Source organism: Xenopus laevis, chromosome 2L (assembly GCF_017654675.1).
Source record: "Xenopus laevis strain J_2021 chromosome 2L, Xenopus_laevis_v10.1, whole genome shotgun sequence".
Taxonomy (NCBI): Eukaryota; Metazoa; Chordata; class Amphibia; order Anura; family Pipidae; genus Xenopus; species Xenopus laevis.
The window spans coordinates 103,523,513-103,547,496 of NC_054373.1; the positions used below are offsets into that span (position 1 = coordinate 103,523,513).

Below are 23,984 nucleotides of genomic sequence, written 5' to 3' on the forward strand. Positions count from 1 at the left end.
ACAAAGACGTTTGAAAAGCATTGTCTTTCAGCCAGTTTGTGACTCGAGAGCCATAAAAGTACAAAACAAAGTCCCCTGTTGACTAGCAAAGCTAGAGGCATATTTTTCTGCTTGAAAGCATGTAGCATTATCCAAAAACAGCAACAATCGAATACCGAGAAGTCTAAAAAAATTGAAACTGCTGCTGTTGCTGCAAAGATTCCTAGGAGTTTCAGAGTTTAGTGTGCACTAACCATGCAGAGTGAAATATCACCAGAGATGAAACCTGTCTTTATATTATTTATGGCACCGAGATGATAAAGCTTTCCTTAACGCAGATCCAAAAGAAACAGGTTTTGAAAGCTCTCTGTTTAGTCTTCGGATGAAAATAGCTTTTTCCTATCTGGGAAGCCAACTCCAAGAAGTTATAAGAACACAGGCAATTTTACCCTTGATTTATATTTCATGGTTTGAAAAAAAATGGGGGGAGTATTTCAATAAAAAAAAAAAAAATAAGGGGATGTATGACAAAGTATAAAATAAAAGTGAGAGTTTTGGATTGAGTCCCAACCAGGGCACCATATCTGTAAAATTTCCCAGCTTTTGTTTAGTTTTCCTTGGAGTGTTTCAATTTTATCCCATTACCCAGAAACATACTGGACTAACTAGTTTCTGTATGTACAGTATTTACCTCTGGTATTGAAATTAGTCTAAGCACCACTTGGGAAAGGTAAATGATGCCTGCTTATTTTTTGCTATGGGCTACTCCACGTGATCAAATGTAATGCTTTTTATTACATAATCTAATCAGGGTTGTACAGGTGGTAAGAATAAGGAAAATATATTGTAAATGTCATTAACCCAAATAAGAATATAGTCTAAGGTCCTTGTGACACATACTAGGTAACTTTCATCAGGGCTACAAAATATCTGAAGTTGTACCTTTATATTGTAGGAGTCAAACACACACACACACACTATTTACTGAAAAAAGAGCTTATCCCATATGTTAAAACTGCCAGTAGAAAAGTAATGGTGTAATGGCTCAATAAATGGGATTAGCTCCCCTATGCACTAAATCATGTGTGCAACTACTTGCTGCAAATGGTCAGTTTTATCAGGGACCAGCAAACCTAGCTGTATGTTTTCTAGGTTGCAAGAGTAAACCAAAAGGAAACCTCTGAAACTGAAAAAAAACCATATGAACCGATAGGTTAACGGGTAGAAGAATTAGCGAGGATAATTATATACTTAAGTATACATAATGGGGCAGATTTACTAGAGGACGAAGTGACCGTCAGGACAATTCCTGTGAGAAGACATGAGCAGCAAAGCCTTTAGAAGAAGACTAGCCTGGAAGCTAAATATCGAGGCCATGTTTATGCAGTAGGCATTCTAGGACTAGGTACATTCAGGAATAGCTAGCTATAGTCTAAAGAGAAAAGAGAAAAACTACCACAGCAACCCAAGGAAGAATAAAAAGTTCAATGCAAAGGACTTTCATGATCTTGTATTTGTGTTAATCACCTTGCCTAATGCTGTTAGCTAGGAAGATCAGCCACTGGAAATTTGTACTGGATGCAAAATGTAATGTTGTACAGCTAATGTTCTTAAATGCAGCACATATTTTCACTAATATGTACACAATACAGCACACTTACGAGTTTACATAAGCACCACAAGAGATGATTAAGAATGTGCTGACCAACCCCATACTTGTTGAAAACCCAGAAAGTGGTTGAAAAGCAATAAATGACTTTGTCTGCTTGGCATGCTGTTATATTCAGAAAACTTGGCTGTTTTTCAAATTTGCTTCTGAAAAAGCATTAAAGCAGAGCTCTCCAACCTACAGTTTAAGCACAGGATGATTTTATAAAGAACAGGTTTCACATTATGCGGAAGCTCATTCACTGTTATAAATTACAGCAAAAGAATTCTTTTTAAAAAAGTGTTCCCATCCGATTATCAATGAGGATTTGACATAGTGGAGACTCCCTGGTGAAAAATTAGCACTGTATTTAGCCAACTAAACCAACATTGCAGGAAAAATTGCTCTGAGCTTCTCTTACAAGCCTTATCAACTGCACAGAAGAATAAATACTCATGTTCAGTATTATTAAACCTCCTTAAGACTGAGTTCTGTTTAGGAGAAATAATATGTAGCATAGAATATGTAACACAAAAGAAAAAGTTACATAAGTAGATATAGGGGCCTGTTTTTTAAAGCTGTGTTACAAAATCTTATAAATAACTCACATTGCTACATAACATATTTAAACACCAGGCAGTGGTACCATAAGTGCCATTTAGGGGAACACTGCTGTCATGTCTTTGAACTGTTTTACCTTCAGCCCTACTAAATGAGGCAAAGCAGTACAAACAAATTCATGTAGATGTGAGAGAAGGATAGATGTTCAGAGTGTACAGGGAATGTGCAGGGCTGTTAACTCACCAACAACACTGTAGATCAGTGGTACCGTAAGTGTCATTTAAGGAAACACTGTTGTAATGTCCTTGAATTGTTTTACCTTCAGACCTACTACATGAGGCAAAGCAGTGCACACAAATTCATGTAGTTGTTCTTTAAATACTGGAACTTCTATTAGCTGTGAACCTTCAGTGTCCTATACTATACTAATATTTCTGTCATTGTGTGGTTGGAAGTGAAAGGGTCCCCAGACCCAACTCACTTGTATAGGCTTTTTAGAAAAATTTTCAGGGAATTATAATATATATATCTATATATATATATCTAGATATATATATATATATATATATATATATATATATATATATATATACACTGTATATACTGTATACTATATTTGTACTATATTTTTTTTCCTTTTTTTTTTAAATGATAAAAAAAAGTCTGACTAAAGGTCATTCCCGAATTAATGCAATAAATTAGCAAAATATAAATAATAGTCAAGACTGTGTCAGATTTTTGTTCTCCTATTAACTTTAGTGTGTTTTTCTAAAGTCAGCAGGGTTTTCCTTTGCTTGTGTGTGTTTTACATACAGTGATTCTAATTAAGTGAAGTGCTTTAAACTTTAATAAGAGAAGTTCATTTAAATAGTGTTCCCTTAGGCAAAATGTGCTGCTCTATAATGCAGTATTTAAACCATACTTACAGTGTCTCTGTAAATACACATAAAGTGGTTATTGTGATGATATATATTGCAGGTGCAAATGTGCCTGCTGTGAGATAAATCTAAGTAGAGGAACAGTACTACAGCTAATAGGGTACTACAGCTCTAAAAAGGAACACAACAATCAAGAGAAGTTAAAATAAAATAATCACACTGAAACCTGACAACGAGCAATCAGGCAAAGCTCAAGGCAAACAAGATGGCAGATGTCAGACATACAGTACACTGAAAATTATGGTTGCATCTGACAATAATACAGGTAACAAATTCCCAAGAAATGTATTTATATAGCACTGATATATTCCATAACATGTCGCAGACATTATACATCATTCATATCAGCCCCAGTGACGCTTACAAGCTAAGGTTCCTATACTGTAACATTCACACAAAATGTCTTGACTTTTCTTTCACATACAGGAATCAGCTCCTTAATGACATTAGTCCAGCCACAGACAAATTGGTCTGATAATCTCCTACGGACTGCACAATGGTTAATCCTGCCATTGTACCCACAGATGCTTATGCGATATGTGCCACCACCCACCTACGTGTAGTACCTTGATGTCCTACGGTATGCACAGAGCCCCTCTCCAATCAGAATCATCTCCAAGCTGCAAATGGGGGCAAAGATGCACCTCCAGACACCCGAAAAATCGAAGTGAGTGCAGACGTACATTAAGAGGCACTGTTCCATATGCCTCCTGACACCCCCCAGCAGCACCATGGAAGTTTTGGCCTTGAATGTTCTCTGTCTGTACTGGCTGCTATGGGGTCCCGCTGTTACACTGCTTGGTGTAGGAGCACATGTAAAGCTCATCCGAACTAATTGCCCTGTGAGTCCACTTCATGGAAAGGGCTGATGATGTAATGTATATAACAGGGAGAAATGAGGTCTGAGTTGAGGCAGAAAAGGGAGAAAGAAATACAGAATGAAACAAGGAAAATGGGGGAATTCACAGAGAATGGAAAATAAGGGGGTGGAAAGGCCAACAGAACTGCAGCTGGGGAAATGGGAAAGAAGGAGGCAATGGTACATGGGGAGATAACCCTTCTAGGAAGGGGTCTCATCTACTATCACATCGGCACGTATTCGCATTTACTCTCTTTGGAGTTCTTATTATTCAGGTAAAACACCATTGCCCAAAGGGACTACGTTTGCTAGTACACTCTGCTTTTCAAAAATTATTTTTGAAAGGTGTGCTGTTTATATATTCAGGGAAAGCATAAAGCTGTGGTTGGCGCATACTAAAAAGTCTCTACAGTGCTTTTATTAAATAAGCTTTATTTATCTGAGGGGTCCAAACAGTCCTGGCCTGATTTTCTCCAATGAACTGTTGGTGTGTATTATTGATGGAGTCTGTACATGACCATAGGGGGGGATGTAACATGGCTTGATTGATCTTTTTTATGTGCCAGTGTATATTATGCTTTTAAAGTAACTGTTTCAAGTTTTACCAAAATGGCTACACTTTATAGATTTAATTTTTTTTTATTTCTTTCTCAATGGCTGCTTCAAATATACAATCATAAAAAGACTAATTGTTAAAGCTCTTAAAAGATGGTAAGTTCTACTCTATCCTCTTATTTTAACTCACTAAATCCCTTTTGCTGAAAGATACTACCAGGAAGACCTGTATGCTTACTGATAAAGCATAATGGTAGCTAGAAAATAAGACACCAATTGCATCTATTGACAATAAGTTATATTAAAGGGATGGTTCACCTTTATATACACTTTTAGTATGATGTAGAAAATGAATAAATTAATAAAAACAATACATGATGACCTATTGAAAAATTGCTTAGAATTAGCCATTCTATAGCATACTAAAGGTTAACTTAAGGGGGTTGTTCACGTTTGAGTTAACTTTTAATATGATTTAGAGAGTGATATTCTGAGACAATTTGCAATTGGTTTTCATTTTTTATCATTTGTGGTTTTTGAGTTTTTTTATCTTTTTATTCAGCAGCTCTCCAGTTTACAATTTCAGCAATCTGGTTGCTAGAGTCCAAATTACCTTAGCAACCATGTACTGATTTGAATAAGAGCCTGGAATATGAATAGGAGAGGCCTGAATTTAAACATGTTTAATAAAAAAGTAGCAATAAAAAAGAGTTAGAAAGAGTCAAAGAAGGCAAATAATTAAAAAAAACATAAAAAATAAATAATGAAGGCCAATTGAAAAGTGGCTTAGAATTAGCCATTCTATAACATACTAAAAGTTAACTTAAAGGTGAACCACCCCTTTAATAAAACGAGAGGAAGTGCAGCTTCTTTGCTCAACTTTTGCCACAGTCTTTGGGCAAATCTTCAATGGAAATTACAAAATCCCAAAGATTTCAGCACAATTGTATGCAAGCGCAACTACCCCTCGTGCCTGCAATTACAATGGAACTATGAGAAAAATGCTGCACTTTGGGTAAAAACATGGCATATTGCGCGTTGAACACTGCACTTACACTAGTAAATATGCAGTAAGATATTTTGGCCATTTATGTGTTGTATTATATCTGAAGGCACACTTGTTATATATGAATATTAAAAGAGAACCACACCAAATGGTACTGTGTTGACGTTTTCCTTAATTGAGAAGGATCTAGGGGTTTTTGTAGATAACAAGTTATTTAATTCCAAGCAGTGTCATTCTGTGGCTACTAAAGCAAATAAAGTTCTGTCTTGCATAAAAAAGGGCATTAATTCAAGGGATGAAAACATAATTATGCCTCTTTATAGGTCCCTGGTGAGGCCTCATCTGGAGTATGCAGTGCAGTTTTGGACTCCAGTCCTTAAGAGGGATACAAATGAGCTGGAGAGAGTGCAGAGACGTGCAACTAAACTGGTTAGAGGGATGGAAGACTTATGAGAGTAGACACTTTATAAGTACATTACAGGGCATTATAGACCGCTAGCAGCAGATCTATTTTTCCATGAAATGGATCTTCAGACCAGAGGTCACCCCTTTAGACTAGAAGAAAATAACTTTTATTTGAAGCAGCTTAGGTGGTTCTTCACAGTGAGGACAGTGAGGTTGTGGAATGCCCTGCCTTATGATATTGTAAAGGTTGATTTTGTTAATGCCTTTAAGAAGGCTTGGATGATCTCTTGGACAAGCATAATATCCAAGGCTATTGTGATACTAAAATCTACAATTAATATAGATATTAGTATATATAGTTTCAGTGGGTGTGTATAGGTATGTGTGCTGGTTTTCATTTGGAGGGGTTGAACTTGATGAATTTGGTCTTTTATCTACCCAACTTGTAACATCAAGCAGTATGTGGTGAAGAAGAGCGTCATGTGCTTCCAATATTTTTACCAATAAGGGTCTGAGCCAGAGAGGACACATACTCCGATATGTAATATACATAAATAAAAAACTAGCATATGTAAATTCATTATTAATCAAATAATTTCATTATGGGTTATTAGAGATAATGACTAAATTATTAATATTTCACATTTCATGCAGGCACTTATATGATCATTAGATTCCCATAAAATCAGAGAGATCCTGAGATAGTGAAATTAACAAATGCATTTATCATGCTCTGGTAAAGAATATTAATATTGATGCAGAAAGTTCATTTAGCCATTACATTTAATTCTATATGGGCATGGTTATTAAGTGCAATACCCCATGCACCAATAATACAACTGTACAGTGTGTTCTATCATATCACACTCTATGTACATGAAAAAGTTATTATATAAAATATTATCATCAAATATATTTCTGTGTTTTCTGGATACATCCTACTTTCCCAGCCTAAGATCATCCAGGAGTTATTTCTGCAAGTTGTTTTCTGGCATGGAGCCCTAGTTTACAATCCTTGTCTACTGGTACAGCAGACACTTTTTCTGGATAAAAACATATAGGCCTTTTTATGTATGTCAACTTTCTTTTTGACCAATAACATTGATGTTTACAGTTAATTGTTATGGTAATACTACCCACCCAAGAGGCAAGTGAGATAAGAGCTTGGTACTTTCAGCTAATAAATACTATTGTAGCATCCCTGCCACTACAGTCTATGGTCCGGTCTGACAAAACTAATAACACTTAAAAAAGGTCCTAATTTATCTGTAGTGCATTTTAATGTAACAGCTTATATTCAAAATAGGTATGACACAATAGACAAGTCTACTTGTGCACCTTAATCATTTATATAGTTATCCAAAATTATGATTGAAGCTTAATTGTAAAGAATTGTTAACCATAAACTTTGATAAATTTACCCTCTAACCCACTACCATCATTCCTCTATTCAAGTCCTACTGCCTGTTCACCTGTATGTACTGTATATTGCAGTAAAAGTCTGAGATTTGTTTCTTATCCTCTATAAGTGTCAGGTGCAAGATGGAATGCCACATGTGAATGCTAAAATAATCCTAAAGTGCATCAATTGTTTTGTGGATTATCACAGGTACAAGACTCCAGTGCACAGGATCTTTTTCTATTTTCAATTGCAACACATACAGTATATCACTTCTATTGGAAATGTTGCATCTTTTTTTCACATTGCTTAAAAACACTATTTGCCACTGCACTGCACCATTCACCAAGCCAAGTCAGTTACAGTGGGGTTACATACAGAGTTTACATTTAGGGGTCTATTTAAGAAGCCTCTGGTTTTTAAGGGGGGAAGAAAAACTAACATTTTCGAGATTTATTATGCTCCAAAGCTGATAAAAATCAGCTCCAGCTAAAACCTGTCGTAGTCAAGTAAAAGTCAATGGCAGATGTCCCTTTTACAATTTGAAGATGTTTCTTGCCTTCATGATCTTTGAGGGTTTCAGGCTGGTTTTTGTTCAATAATCCGAAAAAGTCGAGTGTTCTGGGTGTCAAATTTCAAAAGTCATACAAATCGAGAGTTATATCGAAAAAGTAACACGATTTGGTTTGACACACGACTTTGTTGCGACTTTTTACCACACCAACTTTTTCGATCAGATTTTTTGATAAATTCTGCAAATTCGTGGATGGGAGTTAGTACTTTATTTGGCCGAACCCACGAATCCTTTGCAAAAGATTCGGCCAAATACCGAACCAAATCCGAATCATAATTTGCATATGCAAATTAGTGGTGGGAAGGGGAAAACATGTTTACTTTGTTTTGTGACAAAAAATTACGCAATTTCCCTCACGCCCCTAATTTGCGTATGCAAATTAGGATTCGGAATCGGTTTGGCCGGGCAGAAGGATTCGGTGCTTCCCTAGTAAATAACCCTGAACTGCCTCCGTGTGTCTTCCCATCCGCTATAATGAAAAGTGACATGCGCTAAAGCACACGTGGCGCTGAGTTTTCCGAAGTTGCCCGAAGTTTCCTTGTGAGGCAACTTCTGAAAGCCGCGTGTGCTTTAGCGCATGCAACTTTTCATTATAGCGGTTGGGAAGACATGCGAAGGCAGTTTGGGGAGATTGTCGCCCAGAAGAAGAGGCAATTAATCGCCAGAATCTCCCCGAATCTCCTCGTGCGAACTAACCCTTAGGGGTTATTTATCAAAGGTTTTTATACCTTGAATGAACTCATGATTGGAATTGTATCTCATTAAAGAAAAAACTTGATTCTGCGAGTTCAAGTTGAGAATCCCCAAAACTCAAATTAATCAAGTTTTCCGCTGAAAGAAACTCGAATCGCTTGAATTATTCGAGTTTTCGGGCAAAATCCTCTGAAAACTCGAACATCTTCAAATGGTTGAAAGGACTTCTGCCATTGACTCATACATGATGTTGACAGGTTTTAGATGGTGTATTTTCAGATTTAAGCTATTTCCAGGGTTGGAGTATAATAAATATCAAAAAAGCTGAATTTTTTTTAACCCAAAAATCCGAGTTTTGACAAAAAAAATTAACTAAAAAACTCGAACCTTAATAAACAAAACCCTTAGTTTACATTGTATAACCTCAGATAAAAAGCCAGTTTTGTTATAAAAATGAGTGTGGGAAGGTTTAACCTCAACCAGGTTTAGGCATACCTTGCTGGTGGTGGGAAGGTTCCCATTGGTACAGAGATGACAATGTAGGAACCTTAATGTGCAGGCTCAGTGTTGAGGAGAAACTTTTTAAGGACACATAGAAGGGCCCTATAGAGTGGGGCTCTGTACCATTCCAGAAGATTAATAAGTAAATACTTGTCCATCCATGTTAATATTATTATCATATTATTATGGCAGCAACATATTCTGCAGTGCTCCACCAATAAATGTATTTGTTTTAAGAATGGCACCCGGAAGATTTATTGCCTGTGTGTTTGTAGACTTCACAAATAGCTTGGATTGTTGATTAAATCATTATTAATGGCTTATTATTTAACAAAACATGTTCCATACAGGTAATCCATAGATATAGTATTATTAAAGATTGTTTCTCTGTTTTACAGACTTATTTTTCAAGTATTGTATTATCAATTCTAAGAAACTGAAATCTAATATTTAAACGACTCTCCCATGTGGTCCATTCAATGAACATGAGATTTAAAGCACTCGCATTAGGAAATATAAAATATGATGTTGTACCTAATAATACCGCATTGTCAGAAGAGTCTAACAATCAATTGGTTTGATAAGCACTGTTAACTGGTTCATACGACTTGTTTTTATCTATTAACAGGTAAGAATTATAGTTGAGTACTATGTCTTCCCTTTGACTAGCACTTTAAAGGAGAAGGAAAGGTTAAAACTAAGTAAGCCTTATCAGAAAGGTCCATCTAAATATACCAGTAAACCCCCAAAGTAGTGCTGCTCTGAGTCCCCTGTCAAAAGAAACACAGCATTTCTTTCCTTCTATTGTGTACTCGTGGGCTTCTGTATCAGACTTCCTGCCTTCATCTTAAACCTCATTGCCCTGGGCAAGAGCATGCTCAGTTTGTTCCTCTTCCCCACCCCCCTCCCTTCTCTACTGTAATCTGAGCCCAGAGCAGGGAGAGACTCAGGCAGGAAGTGATGTCACACCACATTAATACTGCAGCTCCTATCCTAAACAAATAGAGAGTTTCTAGAGCTTTTTACTCAGGTATGGTAAAACATTCTACAGAATAAATATAGCATTCTAGCTTGCACTATTGCAGCTAATCTATTGCTAATAAAATGCCTCCGTAGCTTTCCTTCTCCTTTAAGATAATATGCACCCATTACATGTAGCTTAAGAACATCACAGGTGATTACATTAAAAGAACTGGCACCACATTAAATAACAATATATTTTGTTCACATCAGCTCCTTTAGGCAGGTTATAAATAACATTTGCAGTATCCCAAAAGCAATGATTCTCAATAATATTAAACAATAATATATGCAGTTGCTTAGATATTATAGCTTATAGACTATTTATTAGCATTAAATGAATCTTAGCATTGAATGAATCTCAGCTTCAGCATTTGTCTTTAATTTCTCAATGTGCAGGCCATTTATCAACTGAATTAACCACAGAATGTAGCATTCCAACTCTTACAATAATCTGCTGCACACTTATGGGTGTTTTCCACTCACTCAGACACCAGTGAAGGCATCTCGCCTGCTGGGCAGTGACACAAGGACACCAAGCAGCTGAAGAAACAATGTAAATGTAGAAAACTTTGTGAATCACATTTTTTTCTGACACATACATATATGTTATAAAAATAACATGAAAAAATCAGCATGCAGAACTACATAGTTGGGATATGCATGCAACAGTAGCTGTGTTTGTAGTGATAGATTGATGGTGGAGACCTTTTCAAGGAGGTTGATGACAAGTCTTTTTAATAAGAACCATGACTGCAACGGAATAGAAAAACCAAAATGAACCCTCTTGCACCCACTGGTGGCACTGAATGTATAAAATACCAAAGCCTTGCATTTTAAACCAAATAGTTTATACTATAGGTATGGGATCCGTTATCTGGAAACCCATTATCCAGAAAACTCTGAATTAGGCCATCTCCCATAGACTCCATTATAATGAAATAATTCACATTTTAAAAAATGATTTATTTTTTCTTTATAATAATAATAATAATAATAATAATAAAACAGTACCTTGTACTTGATTTTAACTAAGATATGATTAATTCTTATTGGAGGCAAAACAATCCTATCGTGTTTGTTTAATGTTTAAATGATTTTGTAGTAAGTCAAAGTATGGAGATCAAAATAACGGAAAGACCCCTTATCTGGAAAACCCAGGTCCCAAGCATTCTGGAACACAGGTCCCATTTCTGTACAATGTCACGAACAGTATTAATTCAGGGCATGGAAAATTCTTACCCATAAAGTATAATGAAAGTCATCCTATGTCTGTTACATTTGACATGAGGCTGCTCCAGAAATTAGTCAACCACTAGGACAGAAATGATGTTATAATTTTGTTATAATAAATGACTCTTCCACACCATCCATCATGCCTCTATATTGGATTGGATTGCATCATTAGAGCTAATTTAGAGCTAATTTACATTACAATTGCAGGCAGAGGCAGGCCAGTGTAAATGCAAGAGTTAAAAGCGGAGCACCGAGGAGACCAGTATAAAAATTAAAAGTAGAAATTTATTTAGTAGACATAAAAACTCCAATTACAGCAGCAAAATATGGAGCCTGGCTGTCCGCTTAACGCGTTTCGTGGCTCCCTGCCACTTCATCAGAAGCTTCTGATGGGTGTGCAGCACACTGAGCTCAGTGTCCGGTAAGTGCTCCCACTAAACAATTTTTTTTCTGGACTCTAAATGCAAGAGTTTTCCTGGAAAGGCACCATCCCCAATTAAGTCTGAGAAGAGCAGCAAACTGGAAGCCTTGGGTTTTGCCTCCTACATGTACATGTATTTGATGTGTAATATCATCTTACTGTACAGAAAGCAATAGCTTACCTTATGGAAGCTTACCTACATAGACGATGAGGAATGCTGCAAGTAGACTTTCATAAAGGTGATTAAAACCAGAAAAAAAAGTTTCTATAATGGAAAATATAATTCAAGCAAAAACAAATCCATTGGTTTTTACCATTATATGTAAATCAGTCACAACAGAAATAACTGAAATAATGTGGCAGAAGTCCATAGCCAAGACTCCATTTTCCACATTGCCTAAACAGGTCTATTAGCTGGCTTCTGTTATATGGCTTTAATAGTTAGAACCAGCAGTGCAGAGCAGAGAAAAGCAAGATACAGAGAGACACTGCTTTCAATAGCAATGGCATGTACAAACAATTTTAAAACCACTGAACATCAGTAAAACATGTATACTGAAAAGCTGCTAAGAATGATATCCATTCATTAGGTACCTTTTCTTTTATTCTTGGGTTTACAAACCATTTAAAGCAGACCTGTCACCCTAAGAATTAATTCCAAATTCTATCCATCATGCAAAATAAATTTTACTTATACCATATATATTACTTTCATATTGTTTCCTTCAGTCTTGGAATAACACAATCACAGCAAGCAGGCAGGTGCCATTTTTGTGGACACCGTTATTAAAGGGGAACTGTCATCAGATACCACATCTTACATGTTTCTGTTTATGGTATGCAGAGAAGATATGTACAGTAAAAATTTTTTTTTTTTTAAATAACACATTCCATTTTGTAAATAATGGCTTTAGTTTAGCTCACCCTGTAACTTTCAACCACCCCATTTCTAATGCAGTACAGCCACAATCCAAATTCTCTTCTTCGGCGACAAGACGTCATCAGCTTAACAGTTGTCTCCACCCTCAGACAAACCCTTCAGCTCCTCTTTGCTCATGCACAGTCTCCTACTTTCGGTGCTGGGTGCACTGAAGTTGCCTGACTAGTACTGATGCTGGATGGAGCAAGGCATCATCACTCATGGCCAGTCTGACTCCCCAAATCGGGTTTCAAAGTACTGGGGATTGGTGCACAGAAAACTTTAAGAACTGGGGATTGGGGCACAGGAAATTTTAAAAACTGTTGTATCTCCTGCAAATTCCCAGTGCTTTGGAACCAATGCGGTTGTGGTTGGGCAGCATGCTGCCCCCCTAAAATTCTGCTACCCTAGGCCCGGGCCTTTATGGCCTTTCAACAAATCTGGGCCTGCCTGATGGCTCAGACCTCAGTTCTACCCACACAAGTTCATGTTCCCTCCGCCAATCCCACGCCATATCCCCACTGAACCATTTTCCTGGATTAACAGCAGGTGATAAATTATGGGGATATAACCTGGAGGATATTTGGCACTGGGGAGTGCACAGTGTGTAGAAAGCATGCATGGAAAAAAGTTGAAAGCTGACTGGAACGGTTTATGGAGGAGGGATGATAGCGAAAGAAGGTTACCGTCACAAAGGGGAGGCAATAGGTATAAGCGTGAGGGAGAAGGAAAGAGCTCAGAATAAGGGAAAAATGGTGCTGTGAATATGTGCAGGCTAGAGATGCAAAACTTTTTTGGGGATGGAGAGTGGATGGACACCGTATTAAACATTTCTGACTAAGTCCTCTAGCACAGTGAGAGTGAGGGGCTGGGTTATGGGTGTTGCCTGGATGACCTAGTATGTAGGGGAGGCACTCCCACTTTTCTTAAGCCTGAATACAGTTTTAAATCAGCAGCTGACAATTGTGCTTTTTGTTAATAAATTTAAGATAGTGCTTACCAATTACTGGTGTCATTTTAATTGCTATTGGTTTGATTTCACTTATATTCCAACAATATAAGTGACTTTTTAATTATGGCTTGTCATGATTGTTCCCCTTTAAGGCAAGTTGTGTATCACCACAAAATCTTGTTTATGTGCCAGAATGGGGGACCTAATGGCCATGCGGACATACACAATAATGGGTCCTGAGGAGGGAAGGGGGGATATAGGAAGTTCAGTGACATTTAGGAAGTGCTGAATGTAAAGTGAAAACAGAGGCATAGAGGCATAGAGGCGGGACAGGTAATATATGATTGACAGCTCAGATATGTAAACACCTTTATAACAGGTATGGATGTTTTAATGAAAAAAATAATTTGGGTTACATGTTTAATTTGCAAAGGACTTTCATCATACAGCTTTTTATGTCTGGGTGACAGGTCCACTTTAAGAGTAAATGGGATGTGGATGAATGTAGCTGTCTTTTAAAATAGTTGCTGGTTATGACCCTACATAACAAAATACAAGTATGGGACCTGTTATCCAGAATGCTTGGGACCAGGGCTCTTTCTGTAATTTGTATCTTAATACCTTCAGTCTACTAGAAAATCACATTAAATAAACCCAATAGGCTGGTTTTGCTTCCACTAAGGATCAATGATATCTCAGTTTGGATGAAGTACAAGGTCCTGTTTTATTATTACACAGAAAAGAAATCATTTTGAAAAATTCGGATTACTTGGATAAAATGTAATTTATGGGAGACAGCCTTTCTGTAATTTATAGCTTTCTGGATAACAGGTTTCCAGATAACAGATCCTATACCTGTACTACCTACTTGAAAAGCTCCTGATAGTTGTTACTCCTTAATAGTAAAAATAATATTTACCTTTAGTTTTTCCTTTTGCCAGTTTAAATGATATGCTGCTCTGTGGGCCTTCATCACGGCAAAGACACATTTTACAGTATACAGTGTGGTATGTATTCAATTTAATAAAATATGTAGTCTTTCAGCTGTTTGCTTACATTTTATACAACAAAAGATCTCATTCTGTGTCAATATTTCTCAGTCTCTTGGAAAACTCATCAGGAGTGGTAAGAAATATTGTACATTTCTGCATTATGGTGTCTGCTATCAATACTGGATACAACATACAAAATTATAATATAAAAGATCAATCTTAATACAATGAAGCAGGCTGCTCTGAAGTACAATGTGTGATTTAAAAGAACACTTAAAGGCATATTTAATAGCCAAAAAAACACAACATCATTTACACATACGTTGGAATCAATACAATATATAATGCTTTTCTTTTTAGTTCCCTCGTGGCTAATTACCAAAACATCATTTTAGTCAGCACAAAGAAAGCACTGAAGATCTCTACCTGCAGAAAAGCCATCCCCTGAGTTTTCTGGCAAAACACCTGCCACATGCCACTAAAGAGGATTGGACTTTGTGTGTGTTCCAACAGCTTAAAGGACAAGGAAAGGCTAATTCACAAGGGGTTTCAAAATGTTAGCCACCATCCACTGAATAAAATATAATTTTTTCCCTGTGCCAGTACTCCTATTTAAAATAAATTGCATCAACCAGGGAAAATATGAAAAGAAGCATCATACAGCCATCTTAACTCTCCCCATTGTCCTTTGCAAAGAATTAGGATTGTGCATGTTCAGTAGTGTATAACATCGAAAAACATTATACTATTGCAAGTACTAGTTAGAGAGCAATGTCATGAAGAGGCAGGTAAGCTGGCTGTGTGGCCCTTATTTAGAAATTCTACTGGACTGCTGTAGTTTTTCATAAAACGTCAGTGGAAAGTCAATTCCCCACTTTTTTTTTGCAGAAAACAATGATTAATTATTTTGAAAGTCTGGCACAAACCAACCTAACCCTGTCATCTAAAATCATAGCTCTGAAGCACTTAGACAAACAAAGTTAGGCATCCAACCTATTACCAACAGAATGAATATTCTTTACATACTGGTAATCAACAAGGTCCTACAGGCTCCAAGGTATATGTGGTTTTGTTTAGACATATGTAGGTAACTTAGAAGTGGCAAAAAGTCTACAACATGGAGTCTTAAAATTATAACCCATATCAGACACCCACTAACTAACCATGGGATTGGGCATATCATCTCTGCCCAGTTTGCTTGAGTGATAAGAATGAGACACAATTGTTACAATTAGCAAACGGTCTACTCTGGCACTTAAACAGCATTAGACATGTATGAATCAATCTTATTTTGACAAGGTGTCCATTAAGGTATTTTACATGCATCACTCAACATGTCCAGAATGGAAAAGCTTTAATATTCTCTCCTGGGTACCAGTGGTAGTAAAAAAAAGAAAATTGTGAAGTATTTTGATACATGTCCTCCTGATATTCCCCCTAAAATGAATTGACTATTAAAAAGAGGTTATGGTCAAGACACCTTTAAATACCCGACAGGTGCTAATAAACTAAGGAGACACCAACTCCTACCAAGTAAGATTCAGACTCTTTCATACTGACCAACAGGAATATATGTGGAGTGCAACTAGACAAAGAAAGTGGGTGAACATATCATGTAGTGTTAAAACAGATGTATTTATGTAAAGGGAAAACACCTGGTATAATAAAAAAAAAAACTGAATTTGGTCATTATGCAACATAATGGAAAGCACTGGTTCCTTTGGGATATTCCAAGGCAGATTACTGCCTACACACTTTTTATTTAACAACAACAGTATTATTTTAGTGCCTTGCATAAATAGCTAGTAGTAGATGTTGCCTTTTTATGCCCACTGTTAAACAATAACACTTTAGGTACCAGAGATTCTCCCAAAGCTTTGGCCTAACTGGTCCCAGAAGGCAACATTTCATTCTGCTTTGTATTTGCATGTGGGATTTCACATTGATGGCAATCAGACAATCTCCTAATCACCCATTCACTTTGGATCTTACCGCAAGGTAACCTTGAACAATGAATTCAGGTTGCATAAGTACAGCCTGGCAAAGCAACACTGGTTCATCATTAAATAAGCCTTATGGTCCTAGCCCCCTTGTACCCACTAAAATTAAATGCAGAAAATGGGGAAACTTTCACATTTCAGCCATGCCATTTTCCGACAGAATGGTTTGCTGATGGAGCTGCATGTAGCAATGGCAGAGCACAGACAAGAGACATTTTAAAGCAAACAAAGCCATACTTTCCGCCAAATCAGTGCTCCAGCACAGAAACATTCCAAACCACAATCACTTCCCAGATGAGACACAATGCAAAATACATATTTTAGTGGTTAAAAAGCTGCAGGTGTCCGAAAGCTACAAAAACTCAAAGCATTTGCCAGCTAACAGAGAATCACTTTTGCACAGACAATAGCAGGAGAAGCCTTTAATACAGGACGTCAGCAGGGATGATTTGATGTTTTCATTAACCCCTGCAGTAAGAATGAGCTTTCACTGTCACATTCATGTTTGTTAAGTGTATCCCAATGACAGGTATGTATCGGAACACATGGGTCCAAGAACCTTTCTTAAACCTGAACCACTCCCAGATGTAGGGATCCACCTAAAATGCTAAAAAAATAATGATAACATTTAGCTTATTAAATTAACCATCAACATACACTTAACCAGTTATTGCCATCGGTGTCTCAAACCACCTCATTCATCCTAGCACAGACACTTAATTTCCATATCTCCAGCTAAGATACAGAATTAACCACCCCAGTGCTGGAGAAGTGTTTGAGTGTGACCTGCAGCCAGCTACTCTCATTCCCAAACCTAGGCATGAAAGGATTAAACATTCTGCAGTGACATAGGTCCAGCCCCCCTCCCTCCTCTCCACTCCACTCCACCACCTCACTTCAAAACATTAGGACCTTAAATGAACCCCCACAATCCAAAGCACACACCCTTTAAACACAGCTCTCTCCTTACCTCCAAAGCCTCAAAAGTCACAAAGCTGGTCACTGCAAATCCATCAATGATGTCTTCTTCAGCTGAAGAGGACTCTTTCCTCTTTCTCCTGGGTGGTTTGGGTCTGGGCAAGGAGGAGCCGGTTGGGTTCTCATTGTCTTCTTTTTCAGATCCAGATGAGGAAAGCAGAGAACCGGTCCTGGCAACCCTTAATCCACTTTTGGATCTAACCTCCTGATCCCTTTGGGATTTAGATCTTCTCTTTTTGCGAAAGCCATTGCACCGTGGGCCATCCATTGCACCCACAACACCAGCAGCAGCAGCACCAAGACACCAGCAACCACCCCCCTTTTCCCTTTCCCCTTCCCCTACTCCCCCTCCCCTCCTGATCAAAAATAATTAATAAAACACCACGTTCTGGGAAAGCAATGGAATAAAAATGGTCATAAAAAAAGAAGAATTAATAAAAAAGATCTTGGGAGCACAAATCACCTTCCTTGAGATCCATGCACACAAACTGGAATGGAGAGAAAAGGTTGAGTGTGATTCCACCACATAGAGACATACAAAAATAATAATGCCAGAGATTCCTACAAGCCTGCCAAGGAAAGTAATGGCTGATCACAGGTCGCCTTTGTAGAAAAAAAAAAAAAGATTATGAAAAAGGGGGGAACAGGGGAAAAAAACACAAAGCACACAATAAATCTGAATGGCAGAATGCTTTGATCACAAAATTCAGAATAAATCCAGAAAAAGAGAGAAAAAATAAAACCCAGGTATTTCCACTTGATTTATTCCCAGCAGGTAATTAACTCTTGTCGTTTCTTCTCCTTTTTTTAACCCCATCCCAAGTACTCTTCCTAATTCCCCCCTCCCCTTGTGTAAGGAACTTCCTCCCCTCGTTCGTTTCTCCCTCCTGCTTGATTTTCTTTTTCTGCTTCTTCTTCTCCCCTCCTCTGTGACAGATGCATTCAGACTAAGCAGACAGAGGAGGGATATGGGCAGGAGACTGGGTGGGAGAGAAGTGCAGGAATAAGAGAGACAAGCAGCAGCAGCAGCAGTAACACATATAGACACACACACACAATGTAATGGAAGTAAGAGCAGTGATGTGTTCAGTGTGCTGTGCTCTCCAGTGCTGAAGGCTCTTTTCTCCTCCTCCTCCTCGGAGTCCACTTCTGCTCCACGGGAGGTCAGGGCGATGCTGTGTCTCTCCCTACTCAGGCTGGCTTTACGCCAAAGTCTGTATCCTGACACATTCTGGAGCCGGACGGCCTTAGGGGCGTGGTTTCGTAGCGTGCACGAGCACGGAAGGCTGCAGGGTCCTAGTTCTGAACAGCAACAGGGAGTTGCTGCCCAGGGTACTGAAAGTCATGGAGAGTGGAAGGGAGTTTACTGCAATGTCAAGCACATTCCTTTCTGTAACCCTTAGAGAAGAAAGTACCTTGCGTTTTTTTAAGTCTCAGTAGTCGTGTTAGCTCTATATGCATTTGATGTCCTTGTGCAACGAGTAAGACCAGAACGAGTTTATTTAGCATTTCATAACCTTAAAACGAAAGGAAGTCAAGGCAACACTGAAATACATTAATATATATACAGTATATGGGATACTCCACTGGTTTCAACATGCAATAGCCCCTTAAACGACATGTAAACCCTTACCATGTCTTTTGGTTGGACAAATATTCCCCACACAAAATGCATCATTGTCTCTGTATTTTTCCCCTCCATTATCTGCTTCAACCAGGCGGCTATATTCTATCGACTACATCATCATTTTTATTTGTATATCCAGACACGCCTGGTGATCTTGCTCAGAAGTTTTTTGTAATGCAACTTTATTAGCAAGTATGTGTAATCCTACTCATTCATACATGTATAATCCCACTCATGCATGTATTCCCACTCACTCATTCATGTAATCCCACTCACTCACTCATACATGCAATTCCACTAATTTACATACATAATCCCACATATACATGTAATTCAGATCATTTAAACATGTATAATTACACTCATACATGTATTCTCTCTCACTAATACATGTATAATCCCATTGATACATGTATAATCCCACTCATACATGTAATCATACTCACTCCTACATGTATAATACCACTAATACATGTATAATACCACTCATACATGTAATACCCACTTACTCATACATGCATAATCCCACTCATACATGTCATGCTACTCACTCCTACATGTATAATCCCACTAATATATGTATAATCCCACTCATACATGTAATCATACTCACTCCTATATGTATAATACCACTAATACATGTATAATACCACTCATACATGTAATACCACTCACTCATACATGTTATTCCACTCACTCATACATGTAATTCCACTCACTCATGTATATGTATAATGCCACTCATCAATGTAATCCCACTCACTCACATGTATAATCCCACACATACATGTAATCCCACTCATTGGACATATCCTCCCCACCATAGAAACATCATTTTTATTGCATTTTCCCTCTGACACATCATCAGTAACATTGAGACATGTATGATATAAAGTTCATGCAATGCAGAATGCAGGTTTACACAAGGCACAACATACTAGGGATGCACCAAATCCACTATTTTGGATTCGGCCGAACCCCCGAATCCTTCACGAAAGATTCGGCCGAATACCGAACCGAATCCGAATCCTTAGGGGTGGGAAGGGGAAAACATTTCTTACTTCCTTGTTTTGTGACAAAAAGTCACGTGGTTTCCCTCCCCGCCCCTAATTTGCATATGCAAATTAGGATTCGGATTTGGTTCAGACAGGAAGAAGGATTCGGCCGAATCCGAATCCTGCTGAAAAAGGCCGAATCTTGACCGAATCCTGAACCGAATCCTGGATTCGGTGCATCCCTACAACATGCTCTGAAAAAGCAGGGAGGGTGGTCTATGAAGGGTCAGGGGTAGGGTTTTTATAATTAAGGGTTTGGTTCTCCATTAACAACCAAAGTGGCAGGTATATAAAGATTTCAAAGTGGCTGTTGACTGATTACATTTTTATGGGGGGGGGTTACTTGTCCTTTAAGCATATGAATTCTGGTCCTGGCATTTACAAATCCAACATTAGATCTTGCAAAGCCAATTATCTTTTGGTTTTTCTCAGATAAAAGGGGGATTCTGAATTTTGGATTCTGAATATGGACTCTCAAAGTCTGGCAGTCTAAGAACACTGGTAGGTGCCTTTTAAATATACACCTTGCAAACAATTTTTAGGTATAACAGGATCTGCTACTGCATGTTCTTCCATTTCTGTTTTGCTGCTACTGTTAAAAGTCAGAAAAGGAGATAGAAATGGAAGTGAGACAGTGGAAGTTAGGATTAAGAATATCTGTGTGTTTTATTTCATGTGGATAAGGCATATGACAGATCTGCATTAAAGGGGCAGTATACCCCCTTGTTCAATGTGAGCTCAGTGAATAGGGTTTGCGCTACATATACTTTGTGTCTATTGTTTTAAAAGGGAAAAATCTATGGTTTTTGTTATGTCTTGCACTAAACAGGGCAAACAGGGAAACTGTAGCAACCTGATCCTTGAAAGGTAGATAGTTAGATTACCAATATAAAACCCCCACTCTTTGATGTAACAGGTTTTTTTTAGCAGGAGTTCAATCAGGATGTTTCTATGTGCACTGTTAATCGAATTATCTACCATGCAAGGCCCAAACATGAAATAGCTTCAGTCTCTCTGGTTGTCCTGTTGAGCTTAAAAAAATAAGAAAACCCATCATATTCTCATTATTAAAACAATAGGCAAAAATATCCCTATTCCCTGGACTAAAGTTGAACAAGGGGGATGTTGTTCAGTAAATTTTGTTTCATAGATATTTTAAAGAAGTGTTATTTACCCTTTTCCCTTAATGCAAAGTCCTGTGACTTTAAATTGGGGACAATAAAAACATTGCAACTGCTTGTACTGCAGAGAATATTCAGCCACTGCCTAGCCAATCAGCAAGAGGGATTTGTTTCTGACCTGGTGACCTCAGAGGCAGATCTTTTCCAGGAAGCAGAGAAGTAAGGAATGCATGGGCTCTACACTGTAGTACTAAGAGCCAACCTGAGATTCCTCCTTCTCTCCTGTGAGTGTTACTGCTGATCTGTAGGGAGCTAGAAGTTTCACCTGTAGAACCTATACTCATATAGGGAACCCCATAGTCAGAGTGCAGGGAGTGATTTAACCCTTCCCATTCAGCCATCATAGTGAATGGGACTAGTGCAGCAGGCCTAAGATATTACTAGGGTAGTAATCCCTGTAGTATGGATAGGACTGCAACCCTGGATCTGGCCTGTGGACTACCCATCAGCCTCTACGACACCTGCAGCGAATCTTCTCTGGATTTCAGGAAGCCTTCTACTACATCAGCATTTCAAGCTCAAGGTGGATTAAAGCTGCAAGACTGTTTTCACCACAACTGCTCTGCCTCACAGGATTTATTTCTCTTTCATTACCACTGGGAGTTGGTAAGATCTTTTGCTTTACACACCCTGGGGTTAATCAATCTGGGGCTGCAACACACAACTTTGCTTGCACTACTTTGGTGTCAGTAAAAAATCTTAGCAAACCTTTCATGCAAGGGGTAACCCATTGTTACATTGATTTATATTCTGTGTGTTATGTTGACATTATTTATTCACGTTTTCATTGACCTGTTCATGCATCTTCTTGTTAATATATTCAATTCACTACATATTGTGTGGTGTATTGTCTGTTTCACTGTGTACAATAATTTCTGCAGTTCTCAGGGAGTTATATGCAAACTAATACAGTACCTGGTGGAGGCACTTAACCTAACTAAACCCTAAAAATCTCTACTTAACAGAGGCTTGGGGTCTATACCAGTGTGGCCCTGGTATTAATGGTAAGAAAGGATTACAATATATTGAAAACTGAAATGCAGTATCAAACTCAAGCAGCGGGAGACATGGGACATTCACTAAGATTCGTTGTTGCGCCAGCGTCCGCTTCGCCGCGCTTCGCCGCGCTTCGCCGCGCTTCGCCGCGCTTCGCCGCGCTTCGCCGCACTTTGCCAGACGTATTTTCGCCAGCGCTGCGCAAATTCAGTAAAATCCGAAGTTGCGCTCAGGGGAAGCGTAAGGTTGCGAAGTTGCGCTAGCGTTAATTCGCCAAGCAAAGCAAAGTTACGCTAGCGATGGTTAATTTGCATACAGCGCCAAATTCAAGTTACAATGGTATATGTAGCAGCACTACACAAGCCTGGGAAACCTTCAAAACAGCAAATAAAATTTTTATTTTGCCCTACACATGTGCCCACTGTATAGTTAAGGTGCCATGAGTTAGGAAATGTAGGGGGGAAGGAGGGTCCTAATAAATTTTCTACTTTTTACATTTGTTTTCTTATTTTCGGAGACCCTCACATTCCGTTTGGACACAGTAATTTTGATTTTGCACCTTGGGACTGAGGTGAACTGTGAGTGTTTTCTCCTTTATTCTTTACTTTATTTGGTATTTTTGATCTAATACTTATTCATTGAGTGGTACCACAGTTATTTACTATGATGTGGCAGTAGCACAAACCTTGTTTCTATGGAAGGAGGGTAGCCATAAAAAATGAAAAAACGCCAGCGTTTTTTGGGACTTAGAAAAATGTTTTAACTTTTTTTGAAGCAATCCCTATCTACTCTATTGCACTTCGCCAGGTCTGGGGTGGCGAAGGAAGTCTGGCGTAAAAGGTAGCTTTCAAAATAATTTACGCGTCAGTGAATTTGCGTAGTTACGTCCGTTGCGCAAATTCGCCAGGCGTAAGGGTGCGAAGTAACACTAGCGAATTTACGCCAGCATCCGTTAGTGAATTGGCGAATTAACGAAAATGCGTAATTCTAATTGATAAAGTCTTGTGTAGAAACTTGAAGACTAATACTATTTAGCTACTAAGGACTGCAAAATTGCTCCCGTTAGGCACCTCGATAAATGAAGACCTATAAGTGTAGTTTTGAAATGCAAAATACTTTTCAAGAAAACAGACTTGGAAAAGTCATAAAAGCGGCCAAGAAACATTGGGGCTCTGGAACAGGGAGGTACAGCCCAAGCTTGATGCAGGGCACTGAGCCTATGAAAACACAGACCAATGCCTGTATTAAACTATGTAGCACACACATTCTCAGTTTCATTAGTAGAATATATTGAAAACTACCATCATAGCAATTATTGTTTAAAAGGCTTTTTTTTTTTTGTTGACCCAGCACTATTCTCCTTTCCTTTCAGCATGAACCGATACACAGACCACATTGCCTTTCCCGTTATTGTGGTGCAGATTACAAATAATGCAATAACTAGTGTATTTTTACCAGAGGCGTAAGTTACATCCTGTCACAGGAACCT

General features: G+C 38.2%; 1 protein-coding gene across 1 annotated transcript in view; it reads right to left on the minus strand.

The window, feature by feature from the left end:
- The window catches only part of LOC108708345 (autism susceptibility gene 2 protein homolog), a 308,940-nt gene extending 290,058 nt beyond the window's left edge, over positions 1-18,882 (minus strand). The window contains exon 1 of the mRNA XM_018246943.2: positions 17,629-18,882. Within this exon, the coding sequence (XP_018102432.1) occupies positions 17,629-17,904 (276 nt within the window). The 5' untranslated portion in view covers positions 17,905-18,882. The remainder of the gene's footprint in view (positions 1-17,628) is intronic.
- Between the last annotated feature and the right edge of the window lie 5,102 nt (positions 18,883-23,984).